At 38.0% G+C, this 20,867-nt stretch overlaps 2 protein-coding genes across 3 annotated transcripts in view; one reads left to right on the top strand and one right to left on the bottom strand.

Moving 5' to 3' along the window:
* Positions 1-8,214, bottom strand: part of GDAP2 (ganglioside induced differentiation associated protein 2) — a 63,264-nt gene extending 55,050 nt beyond the window's left edge. Inside the window, exon 1 of the mRNA XM_003268052.3 lies at positions 7,983-8,214. The gene's annotated coding sequence lies outside the window, so the exon portion shown is untranslated. The remainder of the gene's footprint in view (positions 1-7,982) is intronic.
* Positions 8,215-8,268: 54 nt separating this feature from the next.
* The window catches only part of WDR3 (WD repeat domain 3), a 30,229-nt gene continuing 17,630 nt past the window's right edge, over positions 8,269-20,867 (top strand). Inside the window, exons 1-9 of one of the 2 annotated variants that reach the window (XM_003268054.3) lie at positions 8,269-8,317; positions 11,824-12,026; positions 13,011-13,220; positions 15,333-15,451; positions 17,043-17,121; positions 18,046-18,141; positions 19,368-19,481; positions 19,663-19,764; positions 20,282-20,379. In XM_003268054.3, the coding sequence (XP_003268102.2) occupies positions 11,856-12,026; positions 13,011-13,220; positions 15,333-15,451; positions 17,043-17,121; positions 18,046-18,141; positions 19,368-19,481; positions 19,663-19,764; positions 20,282-20,379 (989 nt within the window). In that variant the 5' untranslated portion in view covers positions 8,269-8,317; positions 11,824-11,855. Of the gene's footprint in view, positions 8,318-8,570; positions 8,651-11,823; positions 12,027-13,010; positions 13,221-15,332; positions 15,452-17,042; positions 17,122-18,045; positions 18,142-19,367; positions 19,482-19,662; positions 19,765-20,281; positions 20,380-20,867 lie in introns of those variants that run through there. The other variant, XM_030824768.1, reaches the window with a different exon arrangement.

The following is a 20,867-nucleotide window of genomic DNA, read 5'->3' as shown; positions in this document are numbered from 1 at the left end:
TCAGGCAAAGGAAATGGGAAGTGCAAAGGCCAAATAGGCAGGAAGGATCTTGGTATATTACAGGAGGAGCAAGGAGGCCAGTTTAGGAAAAGCAGAATAAGCTAGGTAATGAGTGGTAGGTGATGAGGTTGGTAAGAGGGGGAAAGGCCAGAGGATACGGTTTGTAAACTATGGTAAGAAGTTTAGATCTTATTCTAAATATGACGGATGCTATTAGAGGATCTTGAGCATGGTAATGATTAAATATAAATAATATTTGAAAAGAATACTGTAGCTACAATGAAACTGAGAAGGGGCAAGAGTAGGTGCAGAGATCAATAGAAAATGACTGCAATAATTTAGGTGAGATGGTAGTGATGAGAAATGTTAGATTTGGAATGTATTTTGAAGGTGGTGTCAACAAGACTTACTTAAGAATATAGACAGTAGGGAGAAAGAGCAGAACCAAAGATAACTTCTGGATTACTTGCTTACACAATTGAGTAAATGTTATGCTATTTACAGAGAAGGGAAAAATTGGAGTAGGTTGTAGGGTAGAGTGATAACCAATGGATTTTTTTTTCTTATGTCTTTTTGGGTGTGCTAAGTTTGAGATGCTCATTCTATGACCAAGTGTTTATGTCAAACATGCAAATTGGTTATATGAGGCTAGAGCTCACAGAAGATGGGGCTAAAGATATAAATTTGGAATTCTCAGCATATGGATGGTATTTAAAGCTATGGAAACTGGACAAGATAGCCTAGAGAATAAATGCAAATAGAGAAAACAGATCCAAGGACTGAGTCCTATGACAAAACTTAGAGGTTGGAAAGAGGACAAGTCAGAAAGTGAGAGAGAGAAGGAATGCTAGGAAAGGAAGGTAAACCAGGGAAGCATGGTAGCCTAAAAGCCAAGTGAAGAAAACATTTCAAGCAATACTTGAGAGGTACCAGTTAAATGATACTGAAAGGTTAAGTAACAGGACTAATACCAGGGGAACATGCCCCCAATAATTCAATGTTATTTCATGTAGGTTCTTTTCTATTTCCCTAAGTGTCAGCCAGTCTGAGAAATAAAGGGAAAGGGTACAAAAGAGAGAAGTTTTAAAGCTGGGTGTCCAGGAGAGACATCATGTGTTGGCAGGTTCCATGATGCCCCCCAAGCCGCAAAACCAGCAAGTTTTTATTAGCAATTTTCAAAAGGGGAGGGATTGTACGAATAGGGTGTGTGTCACAGAGATTACATGCTTCAAGGGCAACAAAAGATCACAAGGCAAAGGTCAGGGTGAAACTAGAATCACTAATGAACTTCCATGTCCCGCTGTGCATGCATTGTCAAGAGCAGAGAACCGGTCTGACTAGAATTCGCCAGGCTGGAATTTCCTAATCCTAGCAAGCCTGGGGGCCCTGCAGGAGACTAGGGCATATTTCATCCCTATCTACATCTGCATAAGGCAAACACTCCCAGGGTGGACATTTCAGAGGCCTCCCCCGGGAATGCATTCTTTTTCCAGGGCTGTTAATTATTAATATTCCTTACTGGGGAAAGAATTCAGCGATACTTCTCTTATCCATTTTCGGTAATAAGAGAAATATGGCTCTGTCCTGCCAGGCCCACAGGCAGCCAGACTTTAAGGTTATCTCCCTTGTTCCCTGAACATCGCTGTTATCCTGTTCTTTTTTCAAGGTGCCCAGATTTCATATTGTTTAAACACACATGCTCTACAAACAATTTGTGCAGTTAACTCAATCATCACAGGGTCCTGAGGCGACATACATCCTCAGCTTACGAAGATGACAGGATTAAGAGATTAAAGTAAAGACAGGCATAGGAAATCACAAGAGTATTGATTGGGGAAGTGATAAATGTCCATGAAATCTTCACAATTTATGTTCAGAGACTGCAGTAAAGACAGGCGTAAAAAATTATAAAAGTATTAATTTGGAAAACTAATAAATGTCCATGAAATCCTCACAATTTATGTTCTCCTGCCATGGCTTCAGCCAGTCTCTCTGTCTGGGGTCCCTGACTTCCTGCAACACTAAGAACTGATTAACAGGTTTGGTAAGTTGGAGGTTGTTGGTAACATGAAATAAATAAGGGCAGACAGATGATCAGGGAAAGAAAGTCGGCATGTGAATTTTCTCCCCCCCAAATAAATGTGCAGTTTAATGAGCTATTATGAAGGGAACACCCCTAGAACCACCACCAAAGTCAGGAGATAGAACTGTGCAGGCACCCAGAAGTACCTCCACGTGATCTGCCATGATCTCAACCCCTTCCTGTCCCCCAAAGTAACTACTATCAGAACTTTTAATATTTTTCTTATATACTCATATAGCCTTTTCACCTAAGTGTGCATCCCTAGAAAACATAGTTTAATATTAGCCATTTAAGACATTTTAATGTATATCTTAAATCTCTTTTAATCTACAAGTTCCCCATCCAACCTTGCCTTTTCTGTAAAATTTATCTGCTGAAACTGTAGTGTCCCACAGTCTGGATATTGTTGCTTGCATATTCATGCACAGTCCAATAAGTTTCTCTGTTATTTGAAAATTTCTTGTTAGTAGTCAGTTCTGGCAAAATTATATGAGATGGTGTATCTTTCATCAGGAGGCACATAATTTCAGATTCTCTCTTCTTTTCTCTTAGTTCTTTCTCTTTTTTAATTTTTAGGTTCAGAGGTACATGTGCAGGTTAGTTATGTAGGTAAATTGCATGTCACAGGGGTCTGGTGTACGGATTATTACATCTCCCTGGTAATAAGCATAATACCTGATGGGTAGTTTTTTGATCGTTTCCCTCTTCCCACCTTTCACCTTCAAGTAGGTCCCAGTGTCTGTTGTTCCCTTCTTTGTGTCCATATGTTCTCATTGAGTAGCTCCCACTTATAAGTGAGACCATAGGTAGGTGGTTTTCTGTTCCTGCATTAGTTTGCTTAGGATAATGGCCTCCAGCTCCATCTATGTTGCTGCAAAGGACATAATCTCATGAAGTTTTCTGAGAAGCTTTTCAGTATGGTTTTCATGTTTGTTGTCAAGGAAAACAAGCATGCCCTTCCACAATACATTCCGTGATGTTTCCTGCTGAGAGACATGGGATGCTAATTGGAACCAAACATGGATCTAGTGAAATATGCTAATTCCTAAATCAACACTGTGGGACAGGAAATGTGATCATTTATATAACAATTTCAGAAAGGCCTTGTAGGTTACCCAATGATAAATTTGTATGAGAAGACTATTCTTCTCATACAAATAGTCTTCTCATACTAAATACGCCTTTGAAATTACTTTGAAATAAAGAAATTAATTTTACCTAAAAGTTGGTGTTTAGTCCATCAAATTGGTCTTTCCACAAGTTTTGTTGATCTGTTCGTAAGTATTCAGACTTGAAATAGACAAGCTGAACAGAGGACAAATGAAGACTATACTCATCTATCACGGTTAAATTGCCTCATGCTCAATGGAATGACATTTGACAAAAGTTCATAATTTCAAAAAATTACCTGCAGATTTTTTATGACAATGACTCATACTGAAAGTTCTTAACTATAATCTAAAAACAAATCCATTAAACACAAACACAGTTTTCAGTTTGTAAACTTGAATGCCAATTTTCAGGACAAAATTGCTTTTTTAAGATAACTTTTCTTTCTGACTCTAAGTAATACATGCTTACAGAACATTTGAAAAATACCAAATTGGTTGGATGCGGTGGCTCACACCTATAATCCCAGCATTTTGGGAGGCTGAGATGGGGAGATCACTTGAACCCAGGAGTTCAAGACCAGCTTAGGCAACATAGTGAGACCCCATTTCTATAAGAATACAAAAAATTAGCCAGGTGTGGTGGCATGAGTCTGTAGTCCCAGCTACTCAGGTGGCTGAGGCAGGAGGACTGCTTGAGCCCAGGAGGCAGAGGTTGCAGTGAGCCAAGATTGCACCACTGCCTCCAGCATGGGTGACAGAGCAAAACCCTATCTCAAAAAAGAAAAGAAACGAAAAGAAGGAAAAGAAAAGAAATCAAAATTAAGGGGGAAGAAAAAATTCCTCAACTTTTGATGTAGTTACTACCTTTTTCTGTGATAGGTAAAATCATACTGGTACAATTTTGAATCCAGTTTCTTTAGTATTTTAAAGTAAATATTTCCACACACAATTACACAGTGAGGCAGAGACAGTATTTATGGTTCAATGTGAGAATTTGGACTCTGTTATCATAGGGTCTGAGTTTGGATCCAGGACCATCATCTGATGTTGTGTTATCTTTGACTCTAAACCAGTTTTTTTATTTCTAAAATAAGGGTAATTCTCCTAAGATTATTGTGAGCATTAAATGAGTTAACTGGTGTCAAAACTGCATAGGAGAACAATTACCTTAACTTCCCTCCAATTCAAAATCATTCACTGTTTCCAACTTCCAAGTGATGATTTGAGGGTATATTCCACACTTTTAAGCCTGCCAAATCACCTTAATTTAAGCAATTTCCTTCATTTGACCATTTCTCCTCTTAAGAGAGTGTTACAACATAAATTCTCCTTTTACAATTACATCTTGGCTTTTTCCTTCCTCTCAATCCTCCTGTTCTCAAAAAGGTTTTCCTCCTTTATTTCTTCTACTTCATTTCTTCTTCAGAATATTAGACTCCTCTTTTTTTACCACTTGACTTTTTAAGAGTAATTTGTTTTGTAGCTCTACTTCCTCTTCGTACATTTGCTCAACCTACTGCAGTTTTGCTTCCGCTCTACAGCTATACTAAAACTGCTCTATCAAGGTCAACAATAACTTCCCAAATGTCAAATCCAAGAATTAATCCAATTTAATCCATATTTATTACTGATCATATCCTCCTCAAAACTCTATTATCTTCTTTGACATTATAACCTGGTAGTTTTCCTATATCCCTGATCATAGCTGGTCAGTAGAGTTTGTTGGATCCTTTTCCCAGCTTTTAAGTAATTGTGACCCACAAGATATTGGATGTTAAATAAGTATAAGTAATGCTCATAGCTCTTATTGTAGGACAAAATTTAATGGCATTTTATGAAGTGTCATAGTATTTAACAGAGGTTGAATTCTTTTTCAACTCCATCTCTAAACAGAAATTGATGTTTCTCACCAAAAAGAGGTTTGAGTCTCCCCTCCCCTAAACACACATACACCTTAGTAATACATACGGTAAATGGAGCCACAAACCCAAGCTAGGCAGGAAAACCTGATCCCTGAGAGAACAGTGGTTTTTAACATTCTCAAGGTCACAGGCCCCTTTGAGAATCACATGAAAGATACAGATCCTTTCACTCCCCAAAACGTTTGTATATGAGCTCATACAAGCAGATTTGTAAAGAAATTTGAATTAGAATCTCAGTGATAGAATGCAAACAGATTGCTCAAGTGACAAAGGGAGGAGGAGAAGGCTCCTATACCCAGTAATCTATAGCCACAGCCAGAATTTTTGCTAACATTAAAGAAGAGCAAGACTGTCCACTGAAAATCAGGTGATCAGCTCTGTATTTTTAATAAGTTCATAAAGAAACACTAAGCCCTAGTTAAAAAAAAAAAAGGCTCTTGAAGCAAGACATTAATTTCCAAGGATCAAAAAGTCTACATGGGACAAACAGAAAATTCCATAATGATTCAGATCTATTTCCATAGCCATATGATCTTCAGTACTTTAGTGAAGAGGACCTAAAGACAAAGATAATCCACTATGTATCCTTTATAATTCAAATGGTACAGTGTAAACAGCTCTCATTACACTGTAACTTGTTTTTTTTTTTTTTCCTCAAATCCTGTCATCTTTTAGTTTGAGAAGTCCTTTAAATACTGCTTAATATGTATAATCGGATTGGCTAGAGAGATAAGATTTTATTGTTCAAAACTGGGCAAAATTGGGCATAATACCTTGGATCACCATCTCAAAAAAACCTTTTTGTCTGGATAGAAAGAAAATGATATCATTTAAGAGAGAAAAATGGTAACTTTTAACCTGTTTACCTGTCTTTCAAAATGCTTACATTGATCAGACCAGCCTGGATAACAACAGTACAAAGAGAGCTGGTGCATGCACTTGACTGCCATTAATTACCAGGTTTACCATTCTTTATGACTTTGTATTTCAATATTTAACAGTTCAGAGTACATTAGGATACGTGTGCATACCATACTTCAGAATCATTTTATGCCACCATCCAACACCATACTTAAGAATCATTTTATGCCATCAGAAAGACATTTTTTAAAAAAGATTCTCAGATTGGAAGACTAACTGAAGTCAAATATGTCAACAATAAATACAGTATAACAAGAACATTCCTAAGCTTGTCAATGGCTTGGGTCAAATTAAACATCATAATTCAAAAGCACCCAAAGAACATATCCTAACAGTGAATTAGTAGTACCCCTTCATATTAAATGAACTGCACTATGTTTTAATTGTAAATATTGATATATTAGGCATTTTGAAACTTAAGGAAGTAGAGTTACATCCTTGAAACACTGTATAAGGAATTTTGTAAGATGTATTACCTTACCACTCACAGTTGCTCTGATACCAACTCTTATTAAAATCATTTTTTCCATCTGTGGTTGTCCCATCCCATAATATTTAATAATATTAAGATAGTTTTTAAAGAAAAGGTAAAATCATGACTCCTTCAAATATAAAACCAAACCCGTGTTCAAGATTTTATTTAACTCAAAAGGGAACCAGGCAGAGAAGATGAAGAAAATCCCAGAATTTGACACCTTACAGCAGGAATATTGAAATAAATGTGTAAAAGGAGGCAAAACTTCCACTGAACCTCTAAGAGAGAGAATTCGCATGTCTTGACAAAAATTATTTAGCACTGATGTCACTTACCTAGTTGACATAACTGAAAAATAGCTTTTTTAGAATTAGTTAATCCAAGGGGTGTTAAGATAGAATCTCAACTATGTAGTTTTCCATTGAAGCACACACTTCCCCCCATAATAATATAATGCACCGCACCTGTCAGGGATATTAACCATACATACCCACTCAAATGCTCCCTTTCCCACCAAAATTATTAAAATAATAGTTTGTGGCCACAATTTCTTCCCTTCTCATTTATCCAATACACAGCAATCTTGTTTCAAAGCTCCTATACTGCTACAGCTGTCCACAGCCCCATCATACGCACTCTTTGCTATTGCAATTTTCTTGAATATGGAAGATTAGCTGAACATGCATTAAGCTCAAGAAACTCTAAAGAAAATCAGATAATGTAGACAAAAGTCTAATTTCTAGGCTGGCTGCAGATACCTTATTCAAGAAGCGCTGGCAGGATCTTCTTTTGTACAGCTATGTTAGCTTTAATTTTGCACAGCTCTAGATATCAGAACTCATTTCTAAACACTTCTATGCAGCTCAAGAATAAAAGTAGCAGAAATGCAAGAGAGAAAAGCTAATTCCCACTTGGTGACAGAGCACTTAAGTCTCAGTGAGCAAACAAGGAGGAGTCAGCCTTGGTCACTTCCCCCTCAAGCGGCCAGAGAGCGGAAACACAAAGCCAGGCCAGTGTCACTCCAGGGATTGCGGGAACCTAGACAACGCACCATCCTGGGCTCAGCGTCTACCCACCCCTCAGCCGAGGTGCTCTCGGTTCGTAGGATGTCTAGTCCACAGGAGCGGCAACATGGACTTGTCTTTGGGGCTACAACCAGCAAGAGCTCCCGCCTGCCCCATTTCACCTGCACCCTAGGGCGCCCGCCTCCTTGGCTACAGCACCACTGTCCCTAGTGCCCGCCGACTGCCCACCTTTTCACTTCTCGTAGAGACGGCGTCCCTGATAACGCCTCGGGAGAGAACCTAACCAACAGGCGAGGAAGTGGCGCCAGGCTCATTCTTCCAGAGAAGTGACAGAACTAACCCTCAGCCTGCAATCCTGACCAGGGCCGAGTCCCGGGCGCCTCGGGCCGCGCCCCCGGCCCTCTCCGCCCCGCCTTCCCTCCCGGCCTCAGCCCCGCCTCTTACAGCACTCTGGTGGTCCCATCCGGGCGGCAGGTGGCACGGATCAGGCTCCTGGTAGAAGGCGGCCGAGCGACATCTCCGGCGACCCTCAGCAGGAGCGCGCCGGGTAAGGCTAGTCAAAGTCCCAAGAGACTGGAGTGACCAGCTGCAAATGCTCCGGGCTGCGAAACACCGGCTTCCGCTCCCGGCCAGAGCTCACCAATCAGCGCCCGCCTTTCTCCGTCATTTCCTCCTAGAAGGCAAAGGGAACCTCTGGCGGAAGAGGCTTCCGGAACGGACCCGGAAGGGGCAGGTCTTGTGGGCGGGTCCAATCGGCTGGGAGCCTCGTGGAGGCTGAGGTGAGTCCTGGAGGTACGCGGTTGGGGCGGAGAGCCTTATCTGCGGCTCCGATTTTGCAGATTCTGGCTGAGGCGTTCGTGATGTCAGCAGCAGCCGAGACGGGCGTGTTTAAGGCCGGTTGCTAGGGCTGGGGGAACTCAGGTGACTGCGGGCGTCCCTACAGCAGTACTTGGAAGCCCCTCAGCTACTCGGCGCGGTTGCGGGTGCTGAGCAGAGCTGCCTGACCATGCGTATGTACGGGCTTGCCTGAGGATGATCTGACCGTGTGTTCGGTGTGTGGAACCCTCCGTCACCCTCTCCTGACCGAAGACTCGTTTAGGAATGTGTGGCAGGTCTGTTATCACGGTCCAGGCCTTCAGTGCATCATGGAAACATCGTTTTGGGGGCTGTAGGTTAGGAAGCGGAGATGATGGGGTCTCGGAAGAAGGTTTGGTCGTGAACTGTCAGGAGGCGAAAGCTGTGTACGTGGAACAAAGTGAACAGTGCAAGTTGTATGGGAGGTAGTTTAAATATCGAGGCGATGAAAAAAGGCTGCGAGAATTGGGCTTACTCGAAAGGAAGTGGGCCTCAGAAGATAACATTGGTTAAAATAAGTAGAGGAGAACATGCATGTTATTCTAAGTAAAACGAATAATATGAAGAATACAAGGTCGCAGGACGAGGAAGGAAACTAGCCAGCCTGACAGCAAGGTTTATTCGAGAAATACGGAGGTTAGATAGGATGAGTTTTTGGAAACTGGCAAACGATTTAGCCTTTTCAAGGCTTTAGGATAGGGAAAGCTCATTTGAAAAGATTAGTCGGTAGTAGTATGACGTTTAAATGAAAAGAGTGAAAAACATGGAGGCGGAGGTGCTAGGTGGAAAATCAGTGCAGTAACCCAGTGTTAAAGAGCTGGAACTGAAAGTGCTGGAGAGAAAGGGATCCTGTTTCAGAGTAACAGTCAGGTGGAGTTGACTAAAGAGAAAGAGGCAAAGAGAAGCAGTTTAGCATAGTGGTTAAAAGCAGAAATTTTGGAGTTAGACTGGCTGGATTGGGATCTGGCTTTGGCAATTAGCTGCTAAATAACTTTGGGTTAGCAATTTACCATCTCTGGGTCTGAGTTCCTTGGCTGTAAAATAGAGATAGGAAGAGTGACTTCCCTTGTAGTGTTATTGTGGAGAATTTGTTTATTCATTTTTAGAGACAGAGTCTCACTGTCACCCAGGCTGGAGTGCAGTGGTGTGATCATAGCTCATTGCAGCCTCGAACTTCTGGACTTCAAGTGATCTTTCTGCCTCAGCCTCCCCGAGTGCGTCACCATGCCTAGTTAATTTTTTAAAAAATGTTTCGTAGAGATAGGGTCTTGTTATGTTGCCTATGTTGGTCTGAAACTCTTGACTCCCAGGCCTTGGCCTCCCAAAGTGCTGGGATTACAGGCATGAGCCACCACACCAGGTCCTTATGGATAATTTTTTTATGCTTATATTTACAATGTGCTAGAGGCGTTTCTAAGTGCTTTGCATATGTTAGCTCGTTTCATTAATTGCTGTATGTAATTAAACAATTGCATAATGTTATCAGTTACTATAGCGTAAGCACTCTCTAAGTCTTGGCTGCTATAATAATATTTTTTATTATGATTCAAAGGTTATTAAATGGTTTTGAGCCTGAAGAGCTGGGAAAATTGTGTCTTAGTGTCAGAAAAAAAGAGAGGGGTACCAGAAGTAAGGTAGGCTTGGTTATAGACATGTTAAATGTGAAACTATAAGGTATTCAAGTGGAGATGTTCAGTAAATATTGGAAACTCTATAATTAGTATTCATGTAGGTGGACAGGACTGGAAATAGACAGATGGGAGTCCCTGGACCTAGGCATGCTATATGAATTCTCCAAGGAAAATACTATAGAAGGAGGTGGTAGATGGCCAAAGACAGACAAACATAAGGAACAACTACAGAATCTGGAGGAATAAGAGGACTTGTGAAAGAATTACTCAAATGGCCTAGGCTAAGAGCATTATCATCATGTTGACTTTATCTTTCATTGATTTTAAATTGGCTTTATGTTTGTTCCTGTGAGAGAAGCAATGAGGCCAGTAAGTGATTATTATCAGAAAATATTATCAGAGAGTTGAGATTGAATTTTTTTTTTGTTAGACTAAAACAGCATTTGATAATTAGAAAGACCCTGTAGAGTTAAACCAACCAACCAAAGAAACAAAAAACAATAGCAAAAAGAAACAGCTCCTCATAAAAGACTGTAACTTCTTTATTTTTGTATGTTTTAAGTTGCATGGGTGTTTTTTGGGGATACTTTTTACTCTTCCATGTAAATAACAGATGGGACTGATTTGTTATCTCCTTCATTCGCCTCTTGTCCCTTTTATAAATAACCAGTGGATTATGGATTTTCAGTGAATTTAATAAAAGTGCAGAAATTATGGCATCTTTCCAAAAATAGTGTGCCAAGTTGCTCAACCATTTTCTATGCCAAGGGTAAGTGGCTTTTCTGATTCTGAAATGAAGGACAGACTTTCATGGACTAGTAGTTCTCAAAGTGTGGTCCAAGAACTGCAATAGCAGCATCACTTGGAAACTTGTTGGAAATGAAAAATTCTAGGCCCTACCTCAGACTTACAAAATCAGAAACAAGTGCTGGGAGAAGAGATGAGATGGTGTTTTCTAGCAATGGTTTCATAAGCCCTCCAGGTGATTTGGATGTATACTTGAGTTAGAGAACCACTGTATGAGAAGGTAAGTACCATGAGGTTAGGGATTTTGCCTTATTAATAGTGTATTTCCAGTGTCTAGAATGGTGCCTGTCTAATTGGTAGGTTTTCAATAGATATTCACTGAAAAATTTGTTCAGTCTCAGACTGCCAATCTGTGTGTAAAAGCTTTGATGCTGGTTGAATGGGCAGAAGTAAATTAGTTTAGCTGTATTGAGCCTATAATGTCAGATATGCATGAGGTGGGCATGACAATGTGACTAATTTGGAACTTGAGGAATGAGGGATTATATTGAGTCAACAGTGAATAAAAAATGAAGATGTCCAGGTATTTTAGGTCAATGATTCATTCAGAGTAAATAAAGATTAAGAAGTCACAAGTTACATGCTTTTAATGACATGATAAACAGTTGGTGGTGTTCTGGCACAGTGGCTCACACCTGTAATTCCAGCACTTTGGGAGGCCAAGGCGGATGGATCACTTGAGGTCAGGCATTCGAGACGAGCCTGGCCAATATGGTGAAACCCCATCTCTACTAAAAAAATAAAAAATAAAAAATACAAAAATTAGCCGGGTATAGTGGCACATGCCTGTAGTCCCAGCTACTTGGGAGGCTGAGGCAGGAGAATCGCTTGAACCTAGGAGGCGGAGTCTGTTGTAAGCCAGGATCCCGCCACTGCACTCCAGCCTGGGCGACAGAGTGAGACTGTCTCAAAAACAAAAAACAGTTGGTGTTTACTAACCTAGTAGAACCAAGGCACCCAAGGAGCTGAGTTTTCTTTGTTTATATGCACAGATTGCCTCACCTGTGGTATCAGACATCATAACATGGGGCTCACCAAGCAGTACCTACGCTATGTTGCTAGTGCGGTCTTTGGTGTTATCGGCAGCCAAAAAGGTAATATTGTCTTTGTGACACTTCGTGGTGAGAAAGGACGTTATGTGGCAGTACCAGCTTGTGAACACGTTTTCATCTGGGACTTAAGGAAAGGAGAGAAGGTGAGCCTAAAATGACCAGTTTGATACTGATTTATTGGTACTTGAGGATGGAGAGGTAGTAGAACTGGGGGAGCTCTGATTTATTTATCATGAGGTTTTTTTGTGTGTGTGTGTGCCCTTAGAAGAGAAATCTTTTTCCTTTAGGTCTAGCTAGCCAAGCATCAAGTTCCTTTGTGTTCTTCTCCACTAAATTCTGAAAACCACAATGAAATAGAAGCTTATTTCTTAGATGTCTATTTGCTGGAATATTTACAGGTCATTATTTGTAGTAATTATTTATTCCTGATGTATTTTTTCTCTACCAATTCTATTTTTCAAGCTCGACTTATGCTTATAGCTGGTTATAAAATATTAGGCATGTAAAAGGAAGGTGAGTCTATGTTGGCAGAATCGTTTTCTAATATGGATAATGCCCAAGTGTTGTTAAAGTAGACTTTGATACTTTGTGTGACTGAATTCCCTAAGCCTACCACTTTTGCCAAACCAAATATAGGCATTTTGATATTGTCCATTCATTTTGTGATTCCCAAGTTACTACTTTGATTCTTGTTGCCACCAAGAGTCCTTTGTGGCTAAAACCACTGTAGTACCCCTTTGCCATGCAGATTGTTTTCTTATAAAATGGGTCTCAGTTAAAGGAATTTATAACCCTTTATTGAAAATCACGTAGTGTTGTTCTAGGGTTAAGACTTAGATTAAAGGGATTAAATTTATTTTATTACCTAGGGAGTTTTTATATGTATTACAACAACGTAGGGCTTTGGAGAAAATAATTAAGCCTTTTCTTAAATATTTCATTGCCTAGTACAAATACTAATTTCCATATTAAAAAACTTGAAATTGATTGTGGAGTTTCATTTTTATTCATAAGAGTAATTTGGAATTATTAGTGCTCGTAATTTTACTGTGCCTGAGTATTCCTATGCTTTTCCCTTGAGTTCATGCTTAACTCTTCTACATTGTTTTTAATTTTTATGATTTCAGATTCTTATCCTTCAGGGGCTTAAACAAGAAGTTACTTGCTTATGCCCCTCCCCAGATGGGCTACACTTAGCTGTTGGGTATGAGGATGGGTCGATCCGAATCTTCAGTCTCCTGAGTGGGGAAGGAAATGTGACCTTCAATGGTCACAAAGCAGCTATCACTACTTTGAAGTATGATCAGCTAGGAGGCAGACTGGCATCTGGGTCCAAGGTAAGCCTTTGAATCAGCCTAGGCTTTGATCTATTAAAGGAATGTAAGGCTTATGCTGAAGCAAGTTGTTGACAAAAATTGTCAGGTAAAACAATGGGCTGTCAATATACAAAGTAGTATAATGGTAGAAATAGAGTAAGGAGGATGGGTGTGAATTGGGAGGTTCATTTTGTTTCCTTTTGTTCATTTTGTCATATTCTGTGATAAAAGCCTCAAGCGTAGGAATAAGATGAAGAGAGCCATGATAACTCTTATTGTGGAAGTGCTACACAAAACAGTAAAATAAGGAAAGAAAACAAAGACCGGAAAAGAAGAGACAAAATAATAATTATTTGCCATTGACTTCTGTAAAATCAGTAGAATTTCCTATATCTCAAAAGTCATGAGTTAGAAAATATAAAAGATTCCATTCATAGCAGATTAAGTAACAGACATAAAAATACCATGAAACTTTACTGAAGAATGGATAGAAGACTTTTATAGAGATATAATCCATGTTCTTGAATGGGAAGACAAGGTATTGAAAAGATGGTAGTGTTTTCTAATTGATTTATATAGCTAAAGCTATGTTTAGACATACGTTTATATAGATACAGATATATTTAAATAGATATCTTAAAGGTTTTAGTTGTTACTTAGAACATGACCTAATACGGAAAAGCAAAGGAATTGGAAACACCAAAATTTGGGAAGAAAAGAATAATAAAACAGGAGTTTTAGATATTAAAATGTCATATAAACCCATAATTTAAGAAGTATCATATTGATACTTCAATGCAAGTATCATACTGGTACTTCAATGCAAGTATCAATGCAAAATAGATTATTGCAACCAAATGGAAATCTCAGAAACACATCCATGATTACATTCTTACTTAGTATATTTTAAAGATGACGTTTTTAATAAGTAGAAAAATGATGGGTTACTTATAAAACAGTCCTTAGACAATTGGCTATTTGGGGGAAATTTTTAAATTAAAGCTTTACCTCATGCTGTATACCAAAATGAAACAAAGATTAAAGACTTAACTATTAAAAAATAGCATTTTAAAGTAAACTAGAAAATATGTAAGTAAATATCCGATAGCAAAGTAGAAAAGGACTTTAAATGTATTAGCAAAGAAATAAATTAAAAAAGGAAACTGTTGGTAGATTGGAATACTTGAAACATTTGTACATTAAAAACAAGTCAGAGGACACTGAAAAAGTTAAAATATTTAATATTTTCAATATAAAAAGAAAGGATTAGTATCATTCATCTGTTAATAACTTACAGTCAAATAAGAGATGACACCCTAAGAATGATAGACAAAAGAAAGACATGAATTGGCAATTCAAAAGAGATAGTATGGCCAATAATCACCATAAAGCATGTAAAATATTTCTCATTTGTATTCATAAATGTAAATTAAATATTAAGACTGAACATTTTTTACTTATGAGATTCATAGTAGTTTTTGAGAAAACTAATAATAGAGTTAAATGAATGGGGAACAGGCCTTGTCATACATATCCCTGCTGGTTCTATAGATTTACCCAACCTGGAGATCATTTTGATGGTATGAATCCAAAACTTTAAAAATAAACAATCATATAACCCAAGAGCTTTTCATTTTAGTTTTTTATAATCAGAGATACATACAAAAATTTGTATATAAGAATGTTCACTTCTGCATATTTATAACAGCAGAAAGTTGGAAACTACCTAAATGTCTAAAACAGAAAAATTTTTAAATAAGTTATGCTATTGCTTTAGAATTATTACCTGAGCATTAAAAATGTGAACACTCTGGAATAACATGGAAGAAATGGAAATAATATTTAATGAATAAAGAAAAGGTTGTAAAATGATATGAATGGCATGATTTTAGTTTTCTAATAGGAAAATAACCTGGATTATACATAAAGACTAGAGCAATAACAATATCTGGGGATTATTTCTGGATGGTGGGAATAAGGCTGGTGTTTATTCCCCTGTACTTTCCCCATGCTTTCCAAATTTTCTGTAAGGACTGTGTATTGCCTTTTTAATAATTAAGTCTCATTGTTTGTCAAGTTGGGCCATATATGGTAAAGAAAATTATTTTTATCTGTATTATTTGATCCCTTTAGGACACAGATATTATTGTATGGGATGTGATCAATGAAAGTGGTCTGTACCGTCTAAAGGGGCACAAGGATGCCATCACACAAGCATTGTTTCTACGAGAAAAGAACCTGCTAGTTACTAGGTAAAGAAATAATGGTTTAATTTCCAGTTATTTTCTAGGAAGAGAGAATTTGCTTTATTCCTCACTCATTTCTCTCATGAGCAGTGTGCTCATGCTTATGCATTAGTTTTCTCTCCTGTTCTCCTGCTTTCCTTCTTTCCATTTCTTCTAAGTAGTATCGTAGAGCTATCCAAAGTTATATTATTTTTAAAATCATTTTTCTAATTTGTCATTCTTTTCTCTTGATATCAGTTTTTCCGTGTTTCTTAGCCTTTTGAAACTCATTATAGAATGAGCTTTTTCTATCTTCTAGATCTCTAGAAAGCCAGGAATCAGAATATGGAGCAGAGGGAAGATATGAATACCAGGTGTTAAATTCGGCTTGCCTTTTGAGGAGAGATGTACTGTACTTCATAGGCCTTCTGAACACCTATTAGGATGAACCATTTGAAATTTTTATTTGTGTACATAAAAAATCATCAAATATCAACAATTTTATATTGTTCAACCTAATATAATAGTGAATATTCCTAAAGAATGGCCACCTAGTAAAAGCTGGGATACCAAGGTTTGCCAGGCATTAATTAGAGGGACCATAGTAATGACTCGAAAAAGCTGTGAGCACTAAATGCTTTACCAATGGTGGATTTGTTTTTGTGGGATAGGATACAGGTAAATAGTGTCTTGTTCAGATAACACAGGTTCTATGAGAGAATGATTCTATAGTTCTAATAAAAAATATATATATTACAGCTTAGGGAATATAAAGGAAAAGAAATAACACTGTAAGGTGGGGTTATATGGGATGGACTTTGTAAATCAGGTTTTTGAGGGGTGTTTTTTTCCAGTTTGCTCATGAAGGAGGATTATATTAGATTTATGTAGTGAGGAGGTAGGGAAGAGGTGTTTGAGCAGGAGTAGTAGAGGCCATTGGCTGGGAGAGGTTATATTTAGGGGGTTAAGAACAAATAAATGGGAAATTTTGAGAATGTTGCCAAAGAGCCTGATTTTGATTCTACAGGGAACATTGAGCTAGTGCAAATATTAAAAATTAAGGTTATCTGACAATTGCACATTGGATGGGATGAGAGAACAGCAATGGACAAAGAGACCAAATGAGAAGCTGTTAAAATAATCTAGGTAGTAGGACTTAAGTTCAGGTTAGTGTACAGAAATGGACTACAAGGAGTCAATACTTAGAAACTTCACAGAGGAGGCATTTTGAGGACAAGAGACTAACTGGATAGGAAGACAAGGGAGTGGGAGAGGTCTAAGATGTTTCCATGGTAGATTATCCGAGGGAATGCCAATGCTATGATGATGGAAATGATAGGAGGAAGGCATGATAGATCAAATTCTGTATTCTTTGGTACTCTGCATCTAAACTCATTCTTGTGCTTATAGGTGGAACATTTTATTTTCTGCACAGGAATAACTACAAGGAAAGTTAGGATTCTTTGCTTTTCAAAAGTAAGATCAGAGGGAATCAGAGCTTTGGACATTATTGAAGTGTATGTTCCTTTTAAAGCAACAGTGAGTTTTGGATCTCCCTATTCATTGAATGAGTTTTCCTAAACAAGGTATATATTTTTTTTCCTGTTTCTTCTTTTAGTGGGAAAGATACCATGGTGAAATGGTGGGACCTTGATACTCAGCACTGCTTTAAAACAATGGTTGGCCACCGGACTGAGGTATGTGTAGGGTCATGGGCCCAGGGAAATAATGGGAAGGCAAAAGGGAAAAGGTGGTTTCTTCTCTTCCCCTTTCATGGCTCTTTGTTTTTACTGCACACAGTAATTATCATATGCCATCTTGAGGGACAGTGAGGCTGGTTTGATGGAAGCAATGCCAGCCATTGGAGCAGATACTGCTGCTCTGACATGTAGTAAAAATTGGCCTTGCGTGGTTTTTAATTCCTGAGTTTCATCATTTCTAAAGAATAAGTGTCTACTTTTATGAATGTAGGGAAGTTTAATGATATTATATGTGCAGCACCTAGCTTACTGACAGGTAAGCAGCACATGGTAGCTGTTATAATAGTTACTTGAACACAGATCTATTCAGTTGAGTTCAGGGACTGTTTTTTATATGTCTTTGCATATATTCATGCTTTATTCATATCAGGCATTCAGGAAGGTAATACCTAGAATTAATGACAAGAAGATTAAATTCTTTGTGTTGATTTGCAACAGTATTATTTTCATTATTTAATTCCTGGATACTTGAAGCTGAAAGTTATGCAATGGACATTAGTGGGGTACCTTTTATTTGCTAGGCACTGCTAAAAGCAAAGAAATAGAAGACTTAAAATCATCATTTGAGTGGATTCTAGTTAAGATTTATGCTGAACAACCATTATCTTAATTTGATTATAGGAGGTTAGAGACAAACTCCTAGTATCACAAAAGTAACAATTTCACCGCAGGCCATTTTTTTCTCCGTAAAAGTGAGATTTCTCTTAGTGCATTTTGAAAGGGTTGTTGATATGCCTTTTCTTTGCCTTTAAAGTGCTAAAGACATTTCACTACGGTGTAACTTAGACTTTTGGAACGTCATATTATGCTACCTGGAATCTCTTGAAAATCACATTACTCAAATCTTTTTATATTCTATAGGTATGGGGGTTGGTTCTGGTGTCAGAAGAAAAGCGACTCATCACTGGGGCCTCAGACAGTGAACTGAGGGTATGGGACATAGCTTACCTGCAAGAGGTAATTACTTCTTAAAATCATGGGCAATATGTTTAGAAGTTTCATAAGCACCTTGGATTTAGAATCAGATGTAATTATTGAGCACTTCACGTCATATTAGAAGGAGTTCTATCACACCAATAACCTGCAACACCTAAAAAAGCTTTTCTTCCTTATGTGCTCATTATCCTCATTTATTTGAGCTCAGGTTAGCTTTAGGCTTACAGCTTCTGGTAATACTAATGTTTTAGTTTGTGGCACTCTCAATCAGATATTCTTGGACCTTTGGGTGTCCATGGATGGCCTTCAGAATATCTGTGAACCTTTCCCCTCAAACATATATGTAGAATTTTATGTTTATAAATATGTATATTCTGAAAAGATCTATAACTTTTTCTTAGACATTGAAAGAATTTACGTAGAAGAAAAGCTTGCAGACCTCAGGTTTAGCTGAATTTCGGTATGTGCTGTGTCCAGCAGCCATTTCGATGGGAGTTACATTAGTAGGGTAGGGGTTATCTTTTCTTTATTTAAGGAGAAAATGTTATCAACCTGTCTTGCCATGCTTTTGCAATTCCTAATGCCAATTTGAATTTTTCGTTCTATAATATGGTCAGCCTTTCACCTAAATACAGAGAAAATTTTGAAGTTAGTGAAGAGTGGGGTCATTATTTTTTCACCATTGTCACTAAACAGTAGTCCTTATGCTATAGAAAGGTTTTGGAGATGGTATAATGAGTAATATTTTGTTTGTATATTATGTAGTCAGTTTTTAATAAGTTCTGATACCTGCCCTGCTACTGAAGAGGTTTGATAAGCGAGATCACTGATTAGAAGCTATTACTGGCTCTAAGAAAGATTTCTAAGTCTTCAGGATTAAGAGTTATCTCCTGGGCCAGGCACAGTGGTTCATGCCTATAATCCCAGTACTTTGGGAGACTGAGACAGGAAGACCACTTGAATCCACACACAAGTTTGAGACCAGCCTGGGCAATATGGCAAGAACCTGTCTCTACAAAAAATTTAAAAATTAGTCAGGCGCAGTGGTGCATGCCTGTGGTTTCAGCTATTTGGGAGGCTGAGGTAGGAGGATGGCTTGAGCCCAGGAGATAAAGGCTGCAGTGAGATGTGATCATGCCATTGCACTCCAGCCTGGGGGACAGAGTAAGACTGTCTCCAACAACAACAACAAAATGCCTCCTGGAACATACTATTTCAGCTTTTATTTTCTCATTTTTATAAAACAGATTGAAGACCCGGAAGAACCAGACCCCAAGAAAATCAAAGGATCTTCTCCTGGAATACAAGATACTCTTGAGGCAGAGGATGGTGCCTTTGAGACGGATGAAGCCCCCAAGGATGTAATTCATTTTCGTTTCTTAAGTTTAATTGTGTCTAATAGTGGGAAAGTAAGAATTGCAGATTTTTAGGGAATCATCACTTCAGGGAATATTTTTGTCACTTGCACTTATTAGAATTATATTTTTTTCAAAAGCAGCGGAACTTACATCTAACCTTCATCTGCTCTTGCTTCTTCTGTAGCGAATCCTTTCATGCAGAAAAGGTGGTTCCATAATGCGGGAAGGAAGAGACAGAGTTGTAAACCTTGCAGTCGACAAGACAGGCAGGATTCTTGCTTGCCATGTGAGTACCATACTTAGGAGAAAATAACAAGGACTAGGCTGTTCCTTCCAAACGCTCATTCTTTCATATTCAATTTAAACATGACTTTTTCTTGACGCATGTTAATATTTCATTATCTGGTACTGTATGGACCTATAATCTCTAGCTTTATTAGCATAACAACAAAAATATTACTGTTATGTTGGTGGAAAAGTAATTGTGGTTTTTGCCATTTAAAAAGTAATAATCGCCATTACTTTTGCACCAATATTATTATTAGCAACCATTTATTAAATGCTTGCTTTTCTAAGCAATTTAAGAGCATTTAACTTCTTGTTTAGCCTTCAGAGCAATGCTACAAGTAGAAGGTGGTATCCTCATTTTACAGATGAGATAGCAAACCCAGAGAGATTAAGTTGTCCAAGGTAATACAACTACTAAGGGAAGAAAAATAAATATTGTTGTTTACTTTTAATTGAGAATTAGATAAATTACAAATTACTTCTCCTTGACTCACATTAACCTTTTGCCTTTCTAGGGAACTGATTCTGTGCTAGAATTGTTTTGTATCCTTTCCAAAGAGGAAATTCAGAAGAAAATGGATAAGAAGATGAAGAAAGCTAGAAAGAAAGCAAAGTATGTTTTCTTAATACTTATATTAATAATGAAGTATCCTGGGTAGGCCCCATGTTACTGAAAAGACTGGCTTCTTTCATATTTACTCTCTTACCAATTACCATTAAAAGTTAAAGAAGAACTTGTGAGGTACCGATAACCCAAATTCGTCAAGTCTCAGAGAGACAGAAAATCATCTGATTTGGTAAATCTTTTGAGACCTATTCTGGTTTATTTAACATGGTTGGATTGTTAAGTGCAGGTTAATGAGTTTTCTAAAAAGTTCTGAAATTAGAAAAATAACCAGAGACATTTCAGTGGAATAGTTGGAATTACAAGGACCTTGTTACAAGAAATTTTATGGGCTATTGCATTCAGAATCCATTTCTTAAGGGTACCTATTAAGTGAAATAATACTTTATGACATTGTAGTGTACAAAGCATTTCCACTTATACTACGTTGTTTAATTATGGTAATCCTATGTGGTTAAGTGACTTTTCCAGAATCA

This window comes from Nomascus leucogenys, chromosome 12, assembly GCF_006542625.1.
Source record: "Nomascus leucogenys isolate Asia chromosome 12, Asia_NLE_v1, whole genome shotgun sequence".
In the NCBI taxonomy this organism is placed as follows: domain Eukaryota; kingdom Metazoa; phylum Chordata; class Mammalia; order Primates; family Hylobatidae; genus Nomascus; species Nomascus leucogenys.
The sequence above is the reverse complement of the archived record's forward strand: the minus strand, read 5'-3'. Positions and strand labels throughout refer to the sequence as shown.